Source organism: Carcharodon carcharias, chromosome 8 (assembly GCF_017639515.1).
Source record: "Carcharodon carcharias isolate sCarCar2 chromosome 8, sCarCar2.pri, whole genome shotgun sequence".
Classification (NCBI taxonomy): domain Eukaryota; kingdom Metazoa; phylum Chordata; class Chondrichthyes; order Lamniformes; family Lamnidae; genus Carcharodon; species Carcharodon carcharias.
The window spans coordinates 159,738,227-159,761,250 of NC_054474.1; the positions used below are offsets into that span (position 1 = coordinate 159,738,227).

Consider the following 23,024-nt stretch of genomic DNA (forward strand, 5'->3'; position numbering starts at 1 on the left):
TAGCTGGAAAGTATAATACTTTTAATTGGATTCATTTTGGGAGAGGAACAACTTCACATACCTATGGTGTGGGGAGTGTATTTACAAAGTAAATTTCACCATGATGAACTGCCTATTCTTCTGTTACAATGCTCACATACTTAAGTAAAATAAATTGTATCCCTCTGCTACTGTCTTTCTGCTCATCTGCCACTCTGTCATTCTGACTGTGATTTGGATTGGCCTCACAATTTACCATTTATACACAAGTATATAAAGCTGCAATTCACCTGTCCTATGCTTTGCGTTATTCCTCCTATTTTAAGAATTTCAGTTCATATAAACAAATCTGTTCTGATGGAAATACGTAATTTGCAACTTTTAATAAGAAAACTTATTGAAGTTAATTATTTCAGTATGCTGTAATAAACCTGACAGAAACTGAAGTAAGTTGTGCATCTTGCGAGGATGCCTAAGGATCTTGGCTCAGATACCCAAATATTAATTAGAATCAACAAGTCTTGGGAAACTTGTTTACGCCTTTTGAAGACTTGTTTACATCATGTTTGGTTCCCTTGGTGCAGAAATTGTGAAGAAAGAGAGCTAGTATTATGAAAAGGAAGGAAAGAAGATCATCAAATCCACTTGGATGATCAATAAGTTCCAATTTATTGTGACATTTTACACTTTCAGTGAATACAGTGCAAACTTTCTACACTTCACTACAATACAGATCAATGTAAGCATAATATATAAGGTAATCAATACACGGATGAAGTGCAGCCAAACCAGAGATGGCCATTTGAACCTGAGCACATTTGAAGGTGGGGTGGGGGAAGAAAGAGGCTGTATATTAATTGCACTACAATCTGTACCATAAATATATCTAAGACACAGAATGTGTTGCATCTGTGGAGTAATGTCCAGTAGGCTAGCATGGTAATAGACGTGATGAGATTTCAGGGGACCTGATTAGCTGCTTTACTTGTGTGGCCCCAAAGTGGGAATTTGAACTGAACGAAAGTGCTAAAATTATGAATTCCTTACACTGGGATATATAGATGTCTGTATGCATGGGGATTATAAATACATGGCTGCCTTTGAATTTTTCCTGTTTCATCTCTGCTTCCTTTCATCTTTTCCCACTTCTCCCCTTCTCACTCCAATGGTTCAGAGGGATGGTTCCAGACACCTTGTTTCCTCTGTGGATAATAATGGCGGTGATCAGATGATGATGTATGGGTGCTACTGGCTGTGAACGTTCAGACAGGTAAATGTGGCATGAAGTTGGGGGACATACACAAGGATTCTTTGGTCATGACTGATGGTAGGGGGGATGGGGAAGAGGGTACAGAGAAGAGAGGGTGTAGGAGACAGCATAGGAGGAAGCAGAGATGATACTGGAATAGGCCAGAAGGGATAAGAGGCTATAGAAACAAATACTCACGGATCACTAAAACTAATAACTGGAGACAATAGCCACGTGAAAACTAATCCAACATCAGTGCAACATTGTTAAAAACTTCTAGGTCAACTGCCGGGTGCCAAGCAAACTACATGAAGTTGTCTTATACACATCAGCTTAGGGGTTAACAAAGCACATATTGGGTAATCACAGCTAGTGATACTTAATTATAGATTTATTTTACATGTTTTTTTTAATGTTTTGTAGCCCTGCGGAACCTTCCATTTCCTAATGCTATTCCATTATAAACAGCTGTACATGCACCTTATCAAAAGTTTACAATCAAGAAATCTCATTTCAATAAACTTCTTCAAGACAACAATCATTTTACAGTGCAAAACATCACTTAAATAAAAGAAAAATCATCCAACTGTGGGAAATATTTAACTTGTATTATTAAAGTGTCCCAACATGATATGGAAGGAACAGTGCTTCAATTTATCAGTCCTCCAGCAAACTGAAGTGATAAGAGATGGTATCCTTCTTGTTGCATTCTATGACTTGTGCTTATGTTTAGTTTTGAATGAAATACAACACTAGCATTAGGGAGAAACTTCAGTGTAAACACATTTGGTCTCCTGCCGCCTTCTCTGCAGGCAGTCGCTCTTGCTGCTCCTCATGTCTGACATCCTTCCAGTGTATGGTCCAGTGGTCATTCTTCATTCATATGCCTGGGCAGTAAATGTTGTCAGCCTATTTTACCACAAATATGTCACAGCCAAGCTTGAACCTGCCCTAATGTCTGTACTCCCATGTTTCCCAACTGGCGTCACAAGATAGCAACTAGCATCTAGATGCCTAGCTTATTCCACTACCTGATCCTAAAGCTCGACAAAGTCAAGCTTTTCTAATATAACTTATTTAATATACATTATTTTGAAGATAAGGTGGATAGCAACTGTTTAAACTGATAGTTGATCAGCACAGCCCTAGTCATGAAACTCATGTTCTACCTTAGCAGCAATATTGCACCCCAAAAAAATGTTTATTAAAGAGTCCACCAGTCAATTATTATGAGGTAGTGAATTTTTTCCCCCTCTTCATCCAAGAGATTAAGTTTTCTCAGGTGGGTGTGGATCTGATAACTATCACCCAATCAGAAAACATGAGACAAACTAACATCCACCTAGGGGTGAAATTTGGAATGTGACACCTGCCCCACTCAGCAAGAGAAAAACAAGAAGTTAAAAAAATAAATTAGTGCAGAATGCAACATAGTTGTGATTTTGTTCTCTAGCAACTAAAGACCATTGTAAGCTCTTTTTCTTGTGTGTGTATTTGTCTCGGAGGTTGCTTTATAAGGATATCTGTCTTTCTCCACTCATTCTGTTCCTGGCATCAAAAACTTGTATTTAAAAAGCGCCTTTAACATCGGAAATGTATCCAAGGTGGCTTCATATGGACATAATTAGATAAAAATTTACACCAAGCCAAAACCAGAACTTTTAGGATTGGGGCTTGACAAGGTATTCACGGAGGTTGTTTCCCCACCTGGGGAATTTAGAACACGGGGGCACAGTCTCTGGTTATGGTGCCAATCATTTAGGACTGAGATGAGGAGAAATTTCTTCACTCAGAGGGTGAGGGTTGTGGATGCGCCATCATTGAATATATTTAAGGCTGAGATAGACAGGATTTTGGTCACTTAGGAAATCGTGGGATATGGGGAACATGCAGGAAAATGGCGACGAGGCAGATGATTGACCAAGATCTTATTTAAATGATGGAACAGGGTCGAGGAGCTACGTGGTCTATTCTTGCTCCTATTTCTTTTGTTCTTATGTATGATTTAGGACAAGACACAAGTCACTGCTGAATGACTGGCAACTGATTTCCATGTCTTGATTATTTTCTGGAGCAGTTCCTGTAAGATGGACAGAGTGACTTGGATTGAGTGGCTCACCAATTCTTTTACCCTGCCTAATATTGCCTTCACTTACTCTGAAGAAGCTCCTTCTGTCTGTGCAGTGCTTCTTTCCCCAGTGATAGATTAAAACTTGCTTACGTTTACACAGTTTAACAGAATACCTAATACTAAAAACGCTTTGTGAGTGTGGTTCTGCATTATTGCAAATTATTCTAGTACCATTCCTGGCTGACTTGGAATCATTAAGGACTAATGTTCGCTGCATTTTCCAAAATGTATAGCATATAGGATTCAGCCATGATTTTACATTCAGTAAAATCTTTAGTGCTTGATTAGGTTTGCAAATGTTTTGAGGTGTGGGTTCTGCACCTGATTACAAGCAATGGAAATCCATAACACTCTACTATCAGTAGATCATCTTATTGAGAGTACAAATAAAATATTTTTCTTTAGTCAATACTTGCTCTTTTTAAAAAACAAAATCTTATCAGTTCTATTCTCCCATCTTCTCTATTTGATTATGCAGGGTGGGGTTAGTGAAAGAGCATTTAATATTGAGCCCAAAACCATTCTTATCTAATAGCCACATGAGAACTGTTCAACAAAAGGAGTCACTGGAGTCTAGGAGTCTACAAAATCAAAATACTGCAGATGCTGGAAATCTGAAACAAAAACAGAAAATGCTGGAAGAACTCTGCAAGTCAGGCAATATTTGTAAAGCAAGGTAAAGGTTAACCCTTCAGCCATTACCCTTTATTAGAACATTTATAAGATTAATCTTTAAATATTAACCATTTTGCCTTTCATTACAGTTGTTGTCTGACCTGCTGTGTGTTTCCAGCAATTTTGGTTATTGTCTCAGATTTCCAGCACCTGCAGTAGTTTATTTATTGCAAAATTTGGCTTCTGATTGGGTGAAGAAAAGAACAGCGGTCATGGCCAATCAAGCATCAGAAATAAAAAGATTGATATGATTGCATCAATGCAATTGATTGCATTATTTTTGTTTTATTTTTAAAAACTGATAAGTACCACTCAACAAATTTTCCCTCTTCAAACCGCTGACTTGTGTTGAGGTACATGTGAAAGGCACCAGCAGTGGCCATTTACCATTCTGATGTTTCAGACACAGTTCTTCATTCTTCTGTTCGAATGAAGGGGTACGCCTGAAACATTAACATCTTTCTTTCTTTATAAATTTTGAGGAGTGGAAACCCTGGCTGATTTATTTTAATTGATCTCCCTCAGCCAAGGGGAGATAAGTTAATTCAGTATAGACCAGGGAATAAACTAGGGGACCTTCCTTGTGGGTACGGCTTAATTTCGCCTGGCGGAATGAATTTAGTATTGGGGAAGCCGTAACACATTCTTTTGTATGATGGTTACCACTGCCTTAAATTAATAATTTATCAGTTAGATATTAACTTGCTTTGAGTCACCTCTGAATATTATGATTTCCTTCTTCTGGTGGCATTGGTATGTTTTTGTACTTCAGTTAAAGGGATACTGCCCTTGTACCTGAAAAAAACAGAATATTCACCACGATATAAGCGTACATCCAATTACCCCATTCAAACCATCAACATAAGGAAAAGATACAAAGGCAATAGAAGATTGTCTATTTGATCAGTGTAAGCTTCTAGCAGTGAGACTAGAACAATAGATCCCATAATCCAGGTGTAGCTGCCATTTAGACTCACTGTTTTGTCAAAGATGAGAATCAAAGCAACAGCAATGATCTGGGCAAAGACAGAGGTTGCTGTTCCTTCAAAGGTCTTTTTCGTTCCAGGCCACCTAACTTCTCCCATTGTGCTTCCAATAGCAGAGGCCATGGCGTCGCCAATCCCCACGGCCAGGACTCCAGCATAGGGAGCTAGTGCTACCTCCCCCGGAAAAGAACTGTTTGGGACAAACACTCCGGGGAACAACCATACAGGCAGGGTCAGTCCTAGCAGCAGGTAAATGTGCGTCAGGATCAAAGGACCACTATCACGGTCATCAAGAAACAGGGCCAGCATTGGTCTCAATATCATTCCAAGTGGTTTAATCTTAAAATGCCTTATATATTCCAACACCACAAACGCAGCAAAGCAAACCACAGCAGCAATATAGAGTAACGGACGATCATAGATGAGGCCTGGGATGTAGGTTGCTACTATAATGAAATGGAAGCTCTTCCGCATAGCTGTGGAAGCTTTGTACTCTTTCGATTCAGATGATTGCTTACTGTTCTGATGAAAGACAATGAGTGAAGCAAGAAATGCCAGTGTGATCCAGTAGCTCAGTAGGTAGATCCTGGTTCTGGTGGATGTGAGGAAGTTGAGAAGCCAAGCAAAAAGATGGTTCCTGGTCAGTCGGTAGAACCAGGGCACCATGATTCCCAATCCAAAAATGACTGCTGTCACATGGAAAATCAGTGATGAAGCCCAGGTCTTAGAGTCCATGAAGCAGTACAAAATAGTGAAAATCAATCCCAGAAGGGCCGTCCCAACCACAGTTACCAAGAGGAATGATGCAAGTGGATCATATCCACCATCTCCGAAAGTCAAAGAACGTTTGATCAGCTGGTTGGTGACTATGCTCAAACCTGACAAGAACAACATAACTTCTCCTGGGGTGAAGCTCCGTGGCATAATATAAAGGACAATGAGAGAAAGATAAACAAAAATCAATAACACCTCCAGGATTTCGATGACCTCAGAAACAGAAAGAGTGTGCCTAAGACCATATATTATGGCGCTGGTTGCGAAACCGTACACAATGCTGGTATTAGTGGGCAGTGGCTTTGTGAGGCCCAAACCCAGCAATGAGATGAACAGAGCAATGGCCATTCCCGCAGCCGAACACACAATGCAGAACCGTTCAAACTGTACATTTCCGACCGTTTCCCACTGCTCCTTTAACACGATTCCTAGCAGAGGCAAAACCACGCTGGCTGGCAGCAGGCCACTACTAAAGGCCGTTCTATATTGAAAAACTGCATTTCCAGACTTCAGTAGCCGGTCCCACTTGTGCTGAACGTAAAGAGCCTGAATTGCCAAAGCAAGTGTGCACCAGGAAAAGGTGTTCCAGATCACAGCGTGGACAGACAATACAATGATGAAAACAATGCTAGACTCCACAAAGACAGGATTTTTCAACATAGCTGCAGATTTTTCTTCTGACGTACAGAGTATTGAGAAAGTTTTAATTATTCTAGAATCCAGGGAAGTGTTTGAGGTTCCATTCCATTTGCCAAGATTTATTCGGTTAAATTTCCCCTTTGTCTGATTGGTTTTTCTTCCAACTGTGCAACTGGGTAGATCTAACTGACTGTCAGACCTGGAACAGAGATTGTAATGTAGACTGCATTAGTTACAGTTAGATTATAAGATAATAGTGCCAAATGTTGTAGAGAGGCTTTTTCATCCATTTGCGCATCACTCAAAAGGAATGTCAGTAAGTCAGATACAGGGGTGAAATTTAACAATCCGTTAGATTCACCAAGCTTGCTTACATTTGTCTTTAATTCAGCTCACTTCGTATTGGGGAGATCAGCAGTTAAGCACCATGCGGTCTGAAGCTGAGCTCACAGTCTAGTTTTTAACCAATTTGCATGCGAATTTCCTGCTCAGGTGACATTCCTTCCCCCCACCCCCACCTACCACCCAACAAACAGAAATAATGTGAGATTTTCAAATGTTTTTGGTTCTGTCTCTGGGTGATGCTTTAAAGTGAAGCTTATGGGAGTGGAATAGACAGAACCCAGTTTATACAACATAGTCTCCAGAAAGACCCTTGATAAAAAACATAATATCCTCATCATTATGTGACCTCAGTAGTCAACTGGCAATGAGTAACAATAGTTTTTTTGACATCCCATTATTTCAGTGATAAACAGGCAGAAAAATGTTAATGCCATCAGATTAGAATACATTGAATGAAGGGAGCCACTAGCCAATTCATTTCCAGTTTAGAATAACGAATTAAATGCAAAAATTCTACTGAAAACCAATGATTGATGCAGAATCACTAACATTATTGTGCTAACAATACCACCATTTTGCTGAATTAATAAACACTTCCAAGGTAGTTGGGCTGAGGAGGCTTCAGCTGTTGTTCTATATACCATCTGTCTGATGCAGTTAACTGGGAAACATATAATTAATTGACAAGGAGGGTAGACTATCTGTTGTATCTTCCATTCCAGCAGACAAAATATATAAATCCTGCCATCATTAACGTAAATACAAGAATTGATTGTGCATTGTGTTTTGCGTTCTCTGTTGTGACATAGGAACAGGAGTAGGCCATTCAGCCCCTTGAGCCAGTTCCACCACTCAACTAGATTCTGACAGATACGTATTTCAATTCCAGCTACCTGTTTTGGTTCCTTAGCCCTTCATGCCATTGCCTAACAAAAATCCATCAATTTCAGTTTTGAAATTTTCAATTGTCCCCACCTCAAGAGCTTTCTAGGGAGAGGGTTCCAGAATTCCATTAACCCTTGTGTCAAGGAATGCTTTCTGAGCTTCCTTCTGAATGGCTGAGCTCTATTTTTGAGGTTACATTCCCTTGTTCTACACTCTCTCACCTGAGCAAACAGTTTCAATCTACCCAACTTATTCAACTTTGATCATCTTACACATCTCAATTAGATCATCCATTAATCTTCTATATCGAAGGGAATATAGCCCATACCAGGCAATCTGCCCTCATAATTTAACACTTTTAGCCCCAGTACCCTTTTGGTGAACATGTGCTGCACCACCTCCAAGGCTAATATATCCTTTCAGAGGTGCAGTGCTCAGAACTGAATGCAGTGCATTGGGTCCTATTCAGAGCTCTGTCAACTGTAACATAACTTTGACCCCTTTGAATTCCAGCCCTCTTTAGATAATGACCTATATCTCATTAGCCTTTTTAACCAGCTTCAATACATGGCACTGAATGTCTCTTTCAGTGACCAAAAATCGCTAAACAAAATTAAAATTGTTCAGGCTTCCTGCATTTTTGTGACTTTGGGTATTTCAATGCTTTCCTGGGCTTTTTCCTGTTTCCCGACGAAATTTTTTTCAGGTCTAAGTCTTAGTGAAGTGCTACTTGTGTCCTTCATCCTTCTGGCATCATCCATAGATATCTGTAACATATGATTTATGTTTTTGTTTCATATCTCTTCCTGTGTGTTATAATTTTTAGCTTAAAGTATATATCTTAAATAGACAAATCACGTGAATGAACAGCAGGATGTTTAATTGGTGACACGGAAGCAGTGTATTTTTTGTTAGAAAGAAATTCTGACAGATTATAAACCCATCGAAATACCTTGGTTGCTTTTTTGTGCATATGGATAAAGTTAAAACCTTTTCACAAAATAAGTTCCTCTTACTGTAAGTAAGACCTACAGGGCCTATTGCTTAGTTCTCAAGGTTACGGTTCTGTTCTGAATGAAGCTTATAATTAAGGCTCATTAAAACTAGTTTTTATTTCCAATTTGAAAGCCCAGGTTTTAATTCAAATAAAGAGAAAATCAGTGAATCAGTTGGCAAACCTTGAGTTCCAAAATACCCAGGCAAATTTGGAGAAAATCAGCAAACAGCAATTTTTAGAGTCATAGAGGTCTACAGCGCAGAAAAAGGCCCTTCGGCCCATTGACTCTGCACCAGTCAAACAAGTACCTAACTATTCTAATCCCATTTTCCAGCACTAGGCCCATAGCCTTGTATGCCGCGGCATCGCAAGTGCACATCCAAATACTTCTTAAATGTTATGAGGGTTTCTGCCTCTACCACCCTTTCAGGTAATGAGTTCCAGATTCCCACCACCCTCTGGGAGAAAAAATTCTTCCTCACATCGCCTCTAAACCTTCTGCCCCTTAACTTAAATCTATGCCCTGTGGTTATTGATCCCTCCACCAAGGGGAAAAGTTCCTTCCTGTCTACCTTATCTATGCCCCTCATAATTTTATACACAATTTTATTTTGAACATCACTAGAACTCAAGAAGACAAGTAAAGTCCTTAAAAATGTGCAGTCAAGCAAAATGAAAAATCACAATTACTTACACAGTTCACAGTCAATATCTTAACACAACTCACCATCAGACTAATACTTGAAGAAAACACTTGCATTTAAATAGTGCCTTTCACAGCCTCAGGATGTCCCAAAGCACTTTACAGCCAAGTAAATATTTTTGAAGTGTAGTCACTGTTGTAACTTAGGAAACTTGGCAGCCAATTTGCACACAGCAAGGTCCCACAATCTTCAATGAAATAATGACTAGATAATCTATTTTACTGATAGTTGAAGGATACATTCTGGCCAGGACATCGAGGGTAACTTCCCTGTTTTTATGCAAATAGTGCCATGGGATCTTTCACATCCACCTGAGAGAGCAGAAGGGGCCTCAATATACATTTCATCCGAAACATGGCACTTCTAACAGTGCAGCACTCCCTCAGGGCTGCACTGGTCAGCCTAGACACTGTGCTCAAGACTCTGCAATGGGAATTGAACTGACAACCTTCTGACTTAGAGATGAGAGTTCTACCACTGAGTGCAGGCTGACTTAACTCCTAAAAAAACCCCTGAAATTGAAAAACTGATGCTTAATTGTTGTCATGCTTGTGTAAGTTAAATATTCCTGGAGCATGTACATGGAAGTGGTACATTCATGCTTTGAATAAACAATGTATGACATTAACCAGTCTTTGACTGAAACCAAGTTTTCAGGGAACTACTATGTGGTAACTGTGCTTGTCTTGTTCAATATGTAATGAGGAATGGATGATTGACAATTGCTGCAGTGTCAAGAATATAGTCCTAAAGAAGTCATAAAAGTACAAACTGCACAGCATTTCTTTATTTTCCTTCCAAACATTGGGTCTGGGGATGTGCGTGCAACTCATCTGTGATGCCAGCATGGCATAGACAACATACAAATGTGGGTGCTAACCTCTTGGCCTGATTTTTGATAAGGAATATTTTGTGGGTTTTTTCACAAATTTGAGGGGACAGTTTTTAAACTGATTAATTGTCCAGTGATATATTGCTGGAAAAATAAAATCTGATTTTCATAATCCCTACTTATCAAAAATATTCAATTGGCATGTAATCAATTTCAAAGATACCAACCTGTGTTTATTTTTAAGGGACCTATCAACTCAGATGACATTTAAAACCAAAATGAGATAATTACACTCCAGATGAGCAAGACATGTGAGGTTTGCGACTGTACTGAGCTAGAAATAGCTGACAACAACCCACAGGCCAAATGTACACTGCAGGGGTCAGGAAACAGATTGCATATGCCCAGTACAAAATGCCCAACAGGCAAAATGAAGAAAACTGAATAACTGAATCCAAAATACAATATTCAAATTTCAATTTACATAATAATTGTCAGCCAAAAATAGCAAACAACTGGTAGGAAAGTGTAATAGTGAAAGTGGGATAGTTACAGTAAACCTTCCCTCAAAAAGACTTTGATCAGTGATAAATCAGTTCCAGTTATAGTACACACCCTAATCCTCCAGTCACAATTCAAAAACAGGGAGGGGTGGGCGTGTCTAAGAAAGAAACTGTCAGATCAGCGGGTTTATTAAATAATTTTAGCAGTGGCGAGTGGTGGAAAAAAATAGTCTTGCAGCCCGTGGATCTCTACAGTGCCTTTTGATTAAGAATAGCAGCTACTGATTAGGAACACTCGGAATAAAAAGCATTCGATTGCTAGTAGGGAATATGAAAACAATAATAAAGAGGAACATTCCCCCACTTTAATATCCCACCAGCAAAACAAAACAGTTAGAAAAAATACAAAAAAAAGCATCATCCGTAATAAAAAATATCTCTCACCACACAAACACACACCTTTCACCTTCCAGGAGGTGGCCATGATGAAAAGGAAATCACCTGACACAAGCCGCCCGGAGAAGTTGTCCGTCGAAGGTCACGTGCGGAAGAAAGGCGGGCCGATGTCGGTCACGTGAAGAGGGTGGGACTCTGGTTCTCGGTCAGGACAGAGGGCGGGGCCGACGCAGGTCACGTGCGGAGGGGGGCAATGCACAAGCGTCGGTCACGTGAGGCGGGTCGGTAATGGCGGCGGCGGCAGTGGGGCCGTATGTGAGGTAAAGATGAATACATGAAACTTTTTTTAAAATTAAAAACAAAAAGAAAACCCAATTCGAATCAAAGCCAAGTGTCTGTGCGGAATAAATGTACATTATTTGAAATAAAGGGCGAATCGGAGGTCGGTGCATACAGTTCCTGGGGATTTACAGTTGGTAACTGGGTGAGAGCGCGCTGGACACGAGTTTACATTCAAACTCTCCATCAGGCTGACAGATAATTGCGCTCAAGTGGGGTTTTGGCCCCTCATGGAGATTAGTTTTAATCTTTTACCCCGCTCTGTTTGCAAACAAGTATTTCCAAAATTGTTGCTTTACGGGTATTTTTTCCGTCAAGGGACATACATTTACAGGAATCCTGACAGGAAACTGTTCTTTCTCTCACCCCCGCCACTCACTGATCTGAAAGGAACGCCTGGGACCCAGGATCTTCAAATAGCGCCTGGTATTCTCAGCTCTCGACCAAAGAAGGTCTTGCGAACAAGGCTCTCGTACAAGTAGTCCCAGTAATGTGGATGGCACATGATCTGTTCAGCAGTCAGATATGTTAGCAAACCTCCACAAATCCAGTTTTAGTCAGCCTTCCTAACATCTCTCAGGCCCTGTGCGTGTGTGTGTTACGAATCTAAGGATACTCAATGTCCCTCAGTGCAGTGCCAGTACCATGAGTGAGAATGACTGATTGCTAGGCTCAGTCTTTCGTTTTGGAATACGCATTACATTTTAGTGAGAGGCTTGGTTTCACTTTAATTGGCTGTGTTATTCAGGCTGAAATGCATTTTTAATCTCTGCCACCCGCCCCCATCCCCTTCGCTTTATCCAGTGAGAAAAGTATCATGAGCTAGCACTGTTCATACAGAACTTTTATGATGTAGCAACTTGGCGAGTTCTGCAGTTAGAAGTCTGTGTGATAATTTATGTGGTCAGTGAGTGTGGAGTAAAATTGTTATCTACTTATGGAATCTAGAATTTCTTTCAAACGCTTGATGATTCAATGTTGCCTATAAATTTTGCAACCAGAATGTGAAGAGAAAATAACGGTTAATATTTTTGTGAAAACTTGCCTTTGAATTAGTGGAGAGATTTTCTTGAAAATATTAAACTTGTCATTTTGTTCTTCATTTAGATACTGAGAATTGTACATCTTTTCCCTTTTCTATTTTTTAATTCTTATGGTTTTCTTTCCTAATCTCTGCCATGTGCTAAATAGTACTGTCTGGATTGCCATCTTAAAAATTATGCATGAGGACAAACTCATTCATTTATGGGATAATTTTAACTTGCAAAATTAAGTAGTGTATTATTTGGTGCTTCTCCCAAAACCTCTCTTGTTTCTTCATCTGTCTCTCTCTCTCACTCTCTTTAAGATCCTCCTCAAAATTTATCTCTCTGAAGCTTTTCATTACCTGCCCTAATATCGCCTCCTTTTGCTTGGTGTTAATTTTGTCCTGTTATCTGCCTGTGAAGTGCCCTGGAAGGCCATTCGGTCCCTCAATTGCATTCTGGATGCCATATATATGCAAGTTATTGTTGATGGGTAGCATTTTGTGATGTGCAATTTGTGTCAACTGCTTGAGACATGGTATATTTGGGTATATCAGCATCTTGTCAATTTTGTTTAAGGTATGCTCTCTTTTCTAACATTTGTAACTTCCCAGGTCCAGCAGATACCGGGCATGATGCTGAGCCTTGCCATCACTTCCTGCCAGCCATGGTGCGCTGCTGCACCATCTGGTGGAGTGGGTGCCCTGGAGGGTAAACTAAATGGGCAAACCCTCCTCAAACCAGCATCTTGCAACAGTAAATTTTACTTTGTTTAAAGGGTTTTAGAGGTAGTTATTTTGTCACTTGCCCACAGTGCAAAATGAGTGGTTCTGAGACATTGGATTCAAAATCTGCTACTTTTTGGCTGCTGCTTATTTCCATTCCCCATCTCCCTAATATGGTGTTTGGAAAGATTGACAAATATTTAAAAACTATTTTCAGCCTTCCAGATATTTTCTAGTAACTGAAAGAATTTTTGTTTCTCATCAGACTGGAACCGCTAATTATTAAGTGACTGCATTCTCTTAAATTTTCCCAGTAGTCCTTAATGGCAGCTGGGTCATGTAGAATGTCACACATCATCCTTTAACACGCTCTGTATCTGGGTTAGAGTGTGCATGGCAGATAGAATAGGCCCCTATATTCCAAAACTGGGTCACAAAGTCAGATGATTTTTTTTTCAGCTTTTTGTATCGGGAAATATCTATTAAAATTAGAGTTGGACAATACCAGAATTAAACGAGTGATGACAAATATGAACTTCTGACAGTGATTAATCTTGGTTTTAATAAAAAAACAAAACATTTTCTCAGGCTTTCTATTGAGTCAGGTAGGTAAAACTTAACTTTAGTTGAGTGAGTTCTGATGTTTTGATTTTGCTGAGATGGAATTGTTTGAGCAGGATAAATGAGTTTAGTGTTTGTAGGTGAGAAAATTTAAATACAATGGAACTCTTTCCTATTGGTTTATTAGCAAAACAATGCCCATGTGCAACAGGTAGGATAACAGACTTGCACAACATGTAGTCATCAAAAATACTCAATTGCAGAGGTAAAATTGTAGAGAAAGGGTGATTTTAATTATATTACTTTTAAAAATGAAGTAACAAATATGTACGTTGGACTGACTTATAAAATGTAAATAGAATAAATGTAACAAGGGTAAATTATTGGAATTAATTGATACTGAAGACTAAATTCGAAATGTGATGTTTATTGAGAAGGGAATGGTGCTGAAGTTAAAAGTTTTTGGAAGAATGTTCAAACCTTATTCTATTAACACCCTGGATCACACTTGAGAGTGTGTGACAGAAGGAGTGAGGTAGGGGGAAGGATATGGTTTTCAAGGACCAGTATCCTTCACTCTTGAGTGCAAAGTTCATTTGACAAAGAGGAATGATTTGATGTTCTGCTCTGAGGTGTTAGTTTAATGGGAAATGTTGACCAAGTCAATGTTGAAACTCCTTTTCCTCTTCAAACAGTGACATAGGAATTTTTGCCGGCTCATGCCTCAGATTAATGCTTCATCGAAAATATGACACCTCCAACAATGCAGCTCTCCCTCAGTACAGTGCCGAAGTATTTGCTTAGATTATATGCTTGAGATCATTGTAGAGCTTAACACCATTTATTTAAGATACCACAGTACCTCAACTATTGGCAATGTACAAAGTACAAAGGAGGGATCAGCATTACCTAGGGGCTTGAAGTAAGACAGTCCAGCCAATAACCACTGTTACGACTTACTGGGGATAGTGCGCTGTAATATCAAGCTCCACAGTCCCCCTGAGCCATGACAAATGTGAAAAATTTGACTAAATCACCAGATTGCCCTAATTCGACCTAACTGTTTAATTTAGGTTAACAGAATATGAGCACCAGGTTTGTAAATTTAATAAGTAAATAACTGTTTATTGAACAAATGGTCTTTAACTATTGGCAAAAGAAAGAAATATGAACTGCAAACTTCTAACTCAATAAATTAAACTCTACTCCTTCTTAAACCCCTATACACGAACACACACACATAAGACGCACAAAACATGGATTTTAAGGGTAAGATAAAAACTGTTCGCTATTACCAGTCCGGAGTACAGGATTAGATGGGTTGATTTTGTTTGATGTCTTCCAAATTCCTTACAGTTTGTTGTTGATTGCAGGAGGTGGTCTCCTAACACTTTGTCTGTGGTTCACTGGTTGAAAAACTTGCTTTTCAATGTCTCTACTGGTGATTTTTCCCTTTTCCTCTTGACAGTGGTTTTCATAGAAAACAGGTTACAGAGATGTGAGGAATAGCCAGATAGCTGCCATGGCTGAATTACTGGAATCTTATAAACACAGGAGATTGGGGCTTTAGGTCTTCCCTCTTTGCAGGCTAGGATCTGTACTGCTACCACACAAGCCCTGGTCACCTGGTCAGGAGCCAATTAAAATGCTGTCATCAGGCAGTTCCCCTTAGCCCAGGACTCCTATCCGGTACCATCCTGTTCTTTTATGGCACACTCTGTTCCAGGATAGCAACATTGTAGATATTCCTTACCCTGTTCCAATGAACATGTCATGCAGCCATGGTTGCTTTTAAAGCCACAATCCAATTTTAAAGCCACAGCCCAAGAAAATAAAAAGATACGCTGTTTACAACAGACCAGCAGAAATAAAAAGGTATGTTCCTTACACTGTTCACAATGATGATCCAACTCAGTTTCAATCTGATCCTGAAAGAAAATAACATGCATTTCAAATCCAATGCTAGTGCTGTTTGTTGGTATTACACTCAAATTAAGTTTTTCTATTAATTCATTGTGTTTATTAAAAGCAATAAAAACATTTTTCCAAACCCTCATTGGGATTCCGTTTTGCAGAAGCTTCTGAAGCAACTTAAAATTATTCTGAAAGAAGAACACTCAAAACGCATACATAATATGTAGAAATATAAAACTCTGGGAATAATGGAATATAACAGTGTCACCTTCCAGCATAATAGTTCCATCTAATTCACATCGGAGATTAAAAGCTCGCCTGTCTAACAGCTGTGAGGGTCCCTATTTGAGATTAATTTGAGAGGCGATGTCAACTCCACTTCATGTTGGGCGTAAGTTCACAGGGAAATAACGTTCACGTTTCATCATTAAGTTGCCGGTAAGGCTGAGACTAAGTGATTGCCTGGTGATTGGGTGAGTATTTGTTTGGGTAAGATTGAAGGATAGTTTTGATTTTTATTAAGATAAAATGGATGTTGTCTTTAGTATATAGCATTTGTATTCTGGCTTATGTGTGAAGAGTATCAATTTGTTCACAGGAGCAGTCGGGAGCTGTGGACGATTTTACTGGGGAGGTCAGCACTAAGAGAGACTGTAAGTTCAACCCAGACAAAATATTATCCAATTTGAAGTTGGTTGCTTAGCTTCTCTTGGTGTTGTTGAAGGATTGGTATTTCTCCTGAGTTACCAGTAGAAGTAACACTACGATTTATTGATGGTGTGAATAATCCTTTGAAATGCTGCACCAGTGGGTTAAAAGAATTTTCAAAAGACGCTAAATGGCTGCTATTGCCAGATTTGTAGCCACAGTCCTCAATGCAACGTGCAGATCCTTGCTGTGTTTTTGAACATAACGAATATACAAACAAGAAGCAGGAGCGGCCTCTCGAGCCTGCTCCGCTATTTAATAAGATTGTGGCTGATCTGATGGTCACCTGAAATCTGCATCCCACCTACTCCTGATAATCTAACACCCCCTTACATACCAAGGATCTATTCACCTATGCCTTAAAAATGTTCAAACTCTGCTTCCACCACCATTTTAGGAAGAGAGTGCCAAAGACTCACGACCACCTGAGTGAAAAAATTTCGCCTCGTTTCTGTTTTAAATGGGTGATCCTTATTTTTAAACAGTGACCCCTAGTTCTAGATTTTTCCACAAGAGGAAACATCCTCTCCACATCCACCCTGTCAAGACACCTCAGGATCTTATGTTTTAATCAAAAGCAAAATGCTCCTCCAGTTTTAGAAATATCAAAAGGCACTTGCATAAACTGTTGTTAAGTGCCTAGCTATAGAACTGCATCAGCAAAAGGCTTGGGAGTAGGTTGTTGTATACTAGGGCCTTGCACAGGAAGAATGATACAACATTATTGAAGCAATTCCTACTAAAACTGCAACCACTGGGAGGGTGTGGTTGAAAGAAAGGATCAATATGTGATAGGTATAAAATGTAAAGAGGGAGAGTTACAGAATCGGATTTGAATTGCATGTTATTTTCTTTCAGGATCAGATTGAGGCCGAGTTGGATCGGCATTGTGAACGGTTGCTGGCTGGACTGTCTTACTACAAACCCCCTAGGTAATGCAGATATTACTTGTGTACTTCGTGCATCACCAATTGTTGGGGTACTGTATGGTACCTTAAATAAATAAATGTTTTAAACATAAGTGAAGTTTATATTCATAGCTGGATAATATGGCTTACTTTTTTGTTGTAAGGCTAACTAGATTTATTTTCCACCTAGTTTGAGACACTGTATATCTTTTGAGAGTGGGTATGGATCGTGTAGTATGCGTAAGTGGGTGACTAATTTGTATCAGTATGTGAAAATTAGCAATCAAAGAGGATCAGAATAGGTTTTGTAATGGATATAAAAGACTCCATTAAGTAGATATTGTTGGTTGGAAATAAAATCTACAGGAAAGCCATTTTTGGGCGTAAATTAACCCATCGAGTGAATATTGTCAGGGGACGTAAAGAACCCCAGTGGATATATTTGTATACCCAGAATGCTTCTGATTTTATTTGTGAAATTAATAAATAGCCTCTAACGATAGCAGTTCAAGACAAGATAACTTCCTAGTTCTGTAGCTGTTAAACTTATCATCTGCAGGTACTGAGTAAGGTAATTGATGGAAATAAAACTGAGGTGAAAGCTGGTTGTTTCTCTTACAGTGTGCCCTCTGGAGAGAAGCTAAAGGCTGATAAGGAAGTGGTATCGCCACTGAAGGATCTTGGGCTACGGATCAGTAAATTCTTGGTACGTGCCACTATTACTGTTTTAGGTGTCAGTGAGTTAGCACCAAGTCTCACGCTGTGACTGTGTATCTGACTGACAAGGAATGGAAATCCAAAATGAAATGAGTTCAGTTATGTTTGAACCCATTTCGAATACTTGGAAGCTCGGAGCCCAAAGTGACCTAAAATCTGACGGTAGTAGTAAAGACCAGTTGGTCTGTTTGTTTCTTTATTATAAGGATGACTTTAGGTGGCCTCAATATAATTTTTCATTGCTAAATTTTCAATGTCACTTATTCTTATAAACCAGACCGTTTTGTTCAATATGTTTAGATCGGTTTCTGTTTTTCACGCTCCATTCAAGCAGTACTGCTATTCCACTTTGAACAGTCTTGAAGTGAAATTCTATTTTTTTGATTTTTTTTTAGAAAAAAAAGCTTGAAAAATGCACAGCTTGTTTATTACAATAGCATTCAGTTGTGATAATTGCTTTATTCTTGGGCAGAGTTTGGATGAGCAGCAGAGTGTTCAAATATTGCAGTCGTATCTACAAGAGGATTACAGAGGCACACAGGGCTCGATAAAGGTATGACTCTTTTGACTGATGTTTTAATAGATCAAATGTGGATCGATAATCCCTCAAAATTTTCTTTGTTTATTTCAATGCATGGCCACGCGTGTGGTATCTTACAGTGGACAGTTTGAGTGGACTGTAAATTGTGAGTGGATTCACATTGCGGTGTGGTCATGCATGTATGTAGCTTAAGGGGAACATTGACATGGATACTTTGTGGTAGAATAAAACTTCATGAGCAATAGGAAGCTCATTTCCTTACCTGGAGAGGTAATTTTTCACTTGGTATGAAAGTAGTTTCCTTCCTTTTCATAATGAATAACCAAATGGAATGGATGTGACACTGTATCTACCAGCTGTTTCTACTACTTTTGATTTGCCCCAGACTTGAAAACAAAGCCAGTGATACATCCTTGACACTGTTAACTGTTTTGACATGTAGACCTTATACCAACAATTGCAAGTCAGAATCAGGCTCTGATTCACCCTTCAATTTCCACTATAAATCCAGAATTAAATACACAATTGTGCTATATTTCACAAGAGAATCTTATTGGGGTGTTGACAGATGGGATTTATTACCATATAGTTGGTTCATTTGTTTATTTTGGTTTTTTTTCAGGCAGTGTTGCAGGATGAGAGACAGAGCCAAGCCCTGCAACTGAAGGTATATGGTTATGTTTAAACATAAAAAGTACAGCACCCATCTGCAGCCAGCAGGTAGGGCTGTGGTAATGAAGAATGCCAATTTGATCTCTGCCCCCTCACAAACCCCACTGAGTTCCTGTCGGGCTGCTGCGGGGAAGACTGAATGGAAGTTGTGACTCCACACAACGGGGAGATAAAAGAGGGACAGTTGCTGTTGGATTAAAGATTCATGTCACCTGATTGCACGCAGGAGACAGTTAAATGGAAGAGATTAAGGCACAACCTAAGATCTTAATTTGAAAGATTTCAAAAAAAACGAAGCATTTAAAGAAATATGTCCCCGACTCTCAAGTTATTGTTCAGTTTTTTATTTCCCTAGCACATGCACTTATGTTTAAAAATTGAATTTAGCACCTTGTTTTTTTACTGTTCAATTCTCAAGTACTTGACTCTCAATTTGGGAGTTTTCTAAGCAGAACTGTTTTTTGATCTTGTTTCAGACCATTGTGATGTGGGATGACATCAATCCACTCTGTCTTTCCTAATTTTAAGTACTGAAATGGGATAAATTGTACTTGATGTTATATAGCAAACTGGAAATGAATGCAAAAGCAATGTATGGTCACTGGTCTGATGTGTAGTTATCTGAAATAGACAATTAAATACTGCTTTATATGTTTCTTTCAGCTCAGAAACTGGGTGGTACTAGGGAAATAGATGTTTTCAGTGCTTTTTTTTCTTTGATGTAATAGCCGCCTTTAACTCTGGTGAGTGTATTTTCTGATAAACAGTCCAGAGGGTTGTGGTTTTCACTGTTGCCATGGTTTTAATTGATCTGCCACGGGTGTGATGACTTCTGTTCATTCTTTGGGGCAGAATTACAAAAGCCAAGCCACCAGAATTTATGTAAAGTCATTTATCTTGACTGTGGAAAAAAATTGCCATTTTGCCTGACCCGTTGACTGTGCAGTGTGACTTGGATCGTTTAGTCCATCAATGAATTTGTGTCAGTGGGAGGTGACATTGTAACAGGAAAAAAATGTCAACTCCACTCAAAAATATAAAACTTAATATTTTGTTCAGCGTGAAATTGGCTGGTAATTATTGCAATTTATTTTTCCATTTTGTGTGTTTTTCTTGAAATTCTGTATTTCTTGTCTTCCTGTGCTCAGATTGCAGAATACTATTATGAGGAAAGACTGTACACATTACGCTGTGTTCTATACCTACTCACGTATTTTCAGGATGAACGACACCCTTACAGGGTGAGTTGAATTAATGCAGAAATGGACTATTCACATGATATTTAAACTGTACTGCTTAGTGAAAAGTTGTTGGGAATTGTTATGGCACCTACTACTATTTGGAGCTAAAAGTTGAATTACTTTCTATATTGCACTGTTGATAAGTATGTAATGAATTGCTACATATTGCTCATTGTGTACTTTGGTTTCACAGAAAATCAATGATGGTAACTGAATAGCACAAAATTATTATTGGTTGTACTGTATGTCAATTATAACAACTGATGAGCTATTTATATTGATTTATTCTATAGGTTGAGTATTCAAAATGTGTTGACAAGCTGGAGAAGGAACTGGTTGTGAATTATCGGAAGCAGTTTGAAGAATTGTTCAGAACTGAAGCTCCAACTTGGGAAACACATGGGAATCTAATGGTATGTATAATCCCTAATTTTGTATTTATTTAAATTATTTTTTATGTTGTTTATCTCGCCCTCTTCCAAACTATTGTTTCCTGTTGCTATACTTCCTGCGTCACAGAGAAAGGCAGGAACATCATGATCATGACTTTTATATGGCCATCATCCATAACCGGCTGACAGGAGAGGCGGAATTTTCCCAAATTTGCACTAAGTGCAGTAGCGGGTGGGTAAAATGACTTTTTGCCCGCTGGCTGGAATGGCGGGTTTCACACTCTGTTGTCCTGATCCTGCCTCGTTATTTATGCACTCCTGGGAAGCACGCTGTTTCCATGGCAGGTGGGCTCTCATTCACCTGCCCGCCATCACCCTGCTGCTGCTTCACACCGGGTGCCATGTTTAAAGTCCAGCTGCAAGCACACATCTCAGTGCTTCCAGCTCACCACTGCTGCACAGAAGACATGGCCCTGAAACTGAAGAAGACTGCAGCCCACAGGTTCAGCGATGCATTTCTCAAGCGACTTTTGGATACCATGGAGGCCCGCTGGGATGTCCTCAACCCCAGCTCTGGCCGCAGCATGGGCAGCAACAGCACTAACCTAGCTTGGGAGGCAGTGGCAGTGGTGGTTGGTGCCAATGCCCTGCAAAAGAGGACAGCCGCAAGAAGATGAATGATCCCCTCTGTTGCGTCAGGGTAAGTCACTCATCTCATCACTCAACTCTCTCATTCTCAAACCCATCACCCAGCCACAGGGCCCGCATTTACAGCTGGTTCAAGGGACGTCATCATTCACTCTCCATTGTCCTCATCCCGTCCGTGGGACTACTCAACTCCCACACAGGCCAGGTGTACTTGTCATCTGGCCTGGCAGGTGCCCTGCTTACATTTTCTCCATCTCTAACCATGTAGGACAAGCTGGCACACAGCAAGAGAGAGATCAGTGGCAGAATGCCTGAATCGAGGTCCTCATGGACTTTGAAAACAGAGCTATCCAGCTGGCCGGTGAGGATCCAGACCAGTCCTGTGCTGATGGTGAGGTCGGTGCTGCTCTGCCAAGGAGGATCTAGCAGTGCAACATCCATCAGACAACCATGCTGAGAGCAATGTATCCTCTTTCACAGGCCACTGCCAAGCATTAATTATCTCTCTTTGCTTTCGCAGGCACATCTGCTAAACAGCCAGCAGCCATGACCCAGGCCCTCCAATCAAGCCCCCGAATAAACCTCTGAAGAGGAATCTGGAGGCACCATCCCTGAAGTCCCGTCACAGTGCTCACCCACATCCTCCACCAGTGCAGAGCCTACACCTTGGTGGGATCTAGCTTTAGAGTGGCCCTGGGATCACAATCTGGTGAGCGCTTTGCACTGTCTGATCCATTGCAGGCAGTGGCAGGGACTTCCCAGGTGTCCGGCACTCGGAGGACTGCTGGAGGCCAGAATGTTGCTGAGCCTCTGGACTCGGTTGTCATAGTTGCTGGAGCTGCAAAGACAAGCTTGGAAGCATCAGGAAGGGATGTCTGCTGCACTCCTCAGATTGCAAGGCACGATGGAGGAGTCCGTTTCCCTTCACTAAGAGGTGATAGCGCTGGCATGCCAACGCACTGAGGTCAACACTGGTAGGGTGGTAGCCACCATGGAGACCTTGGTCCAGGATTTTGCTCTTGCACTGCTGCGCGGGCTCAACTCCATCGCTGATGCCGTAGTTGGCCTCCAACAGTATGTACGTGAGAAGGGTGCCAGGCAGCTCAATCGCACTCCAGCTACCCCTGCTCCTCAAGGAGTCAGCCTGGGGTCCCTGGGCACCCCTAGGGAGGAGGATCCGCAGGTGCACACTTTGGGCCCATCCACCCAGGTGGCTCAGAGTGTCCGGCCCATCCAACTCCCCTCTTCCTGTAACCTCAGCAGCTCTAGCTCCACAAGCCAAGGAGGGTGCCACTGCCCCACAGCAGGACCATGAAAGCAAGCCGGGGCCCGCCAAGTCGCGGCCCTCCAGAGCATGCCTGCCAAGATAATCCCAGACAGGGCATTGCTGTCAGCAGGCTGCCTCCACCTCCGCTGTGGATGTCCAGGGAGTACCAAGATGTAGTGGCAGGGTTAGGACAGTTAAGGAGAATTAACTCTTTTAGAGTCAACCAAATAAACTAAATAAACAAAATGAGGGATAAAGTAAACGCAGCCCC

The 23,024-nt window shown here is 40.4% G+C and overlaps 2 protein-coding genes across 6 annotated transcripts in view; one reads left to right on the plus strand and one right to left on the minus strand.

The window, feature by feature from the left end:
• Positions 1–629: 629 nt before the first annotated feature.
• dolk (dolichol kinase) lies at positions 630–11,240 on the minus strand. 4 transcript variants are annotated; one of them, XM_041194009.1, is made up of 3 exons: positions 11,159–11,240; positions 4,751–6,632; positions 630–3,308 (listed from the first exon to the last, which is right to left on the minus strand). In XM_041194009.1, exon 2 carries the CDS (start codon positions 6,452–6,454, stop codon positions 4,883–4,885), a length of 1,572 nt encoding a protein of 523 aa, XP_041049943.1. In that variant the 5' UTR covers positions 6,455–6,632; positions 11,159–11,240; the 3' UTR covers positions 630–3,308; positions 4,751–4,882. The 4 variants fall into 4 exon arrangements, with proteins under 4 accessions (XP_041049943.1, XP_041049945.1, XP_041049946.1 ...); XM_041194011.1 differs by having other exon boundaries at positions 630–2,115; positions 11,144–11,210; XM_041194012.1 differs by having other exon boundaries at positions 630–2,137; positions 11,144–11,210.
• A 142-nt stretch (positions 11,241–11,382) lies between these two features.
• nup188 (nucleoporin 188) overlaps positions 11,383–23,024 on the plus strand; it is an 86,157-nt gene continuing 74,515 nt past the window's right edge. For both annotated transcript variants that reach the window (XM_041193417.1, XM_041193418.1), the window contains exons 1-8: positions 11,383–11,415; positions 16,258–16,312; positions 17,226–17,299; positions 17,897–17,981; positions 18,465–18,545; positions 19,156–19,200; positions 20,354–20,446; positions 20,740–20,859. In XM_041193417.1, the coding sequence (XP_041049351.1) occupies positions 11,384–11,415; positions 16,258–16,312; positions 17,226–17,299; positions 17,897–17,981; positions 18,465–18,545; positions 19,156–19,200; positions 20,354–20,446; positions 20,740–20,859 (585 nt within the window). In that variant the 5' untranslated portion in view covers position 11,383. The remainder of the gene's footprint in view (positions 11,416–16,257; positions 16,313–17,225; positions 17,300–17,896; positions 17,982–18,464; positions 18,546–19,155; positions 19,201–20,353; positions 20,447–20,739; positions 20,860–23,024) is intronic.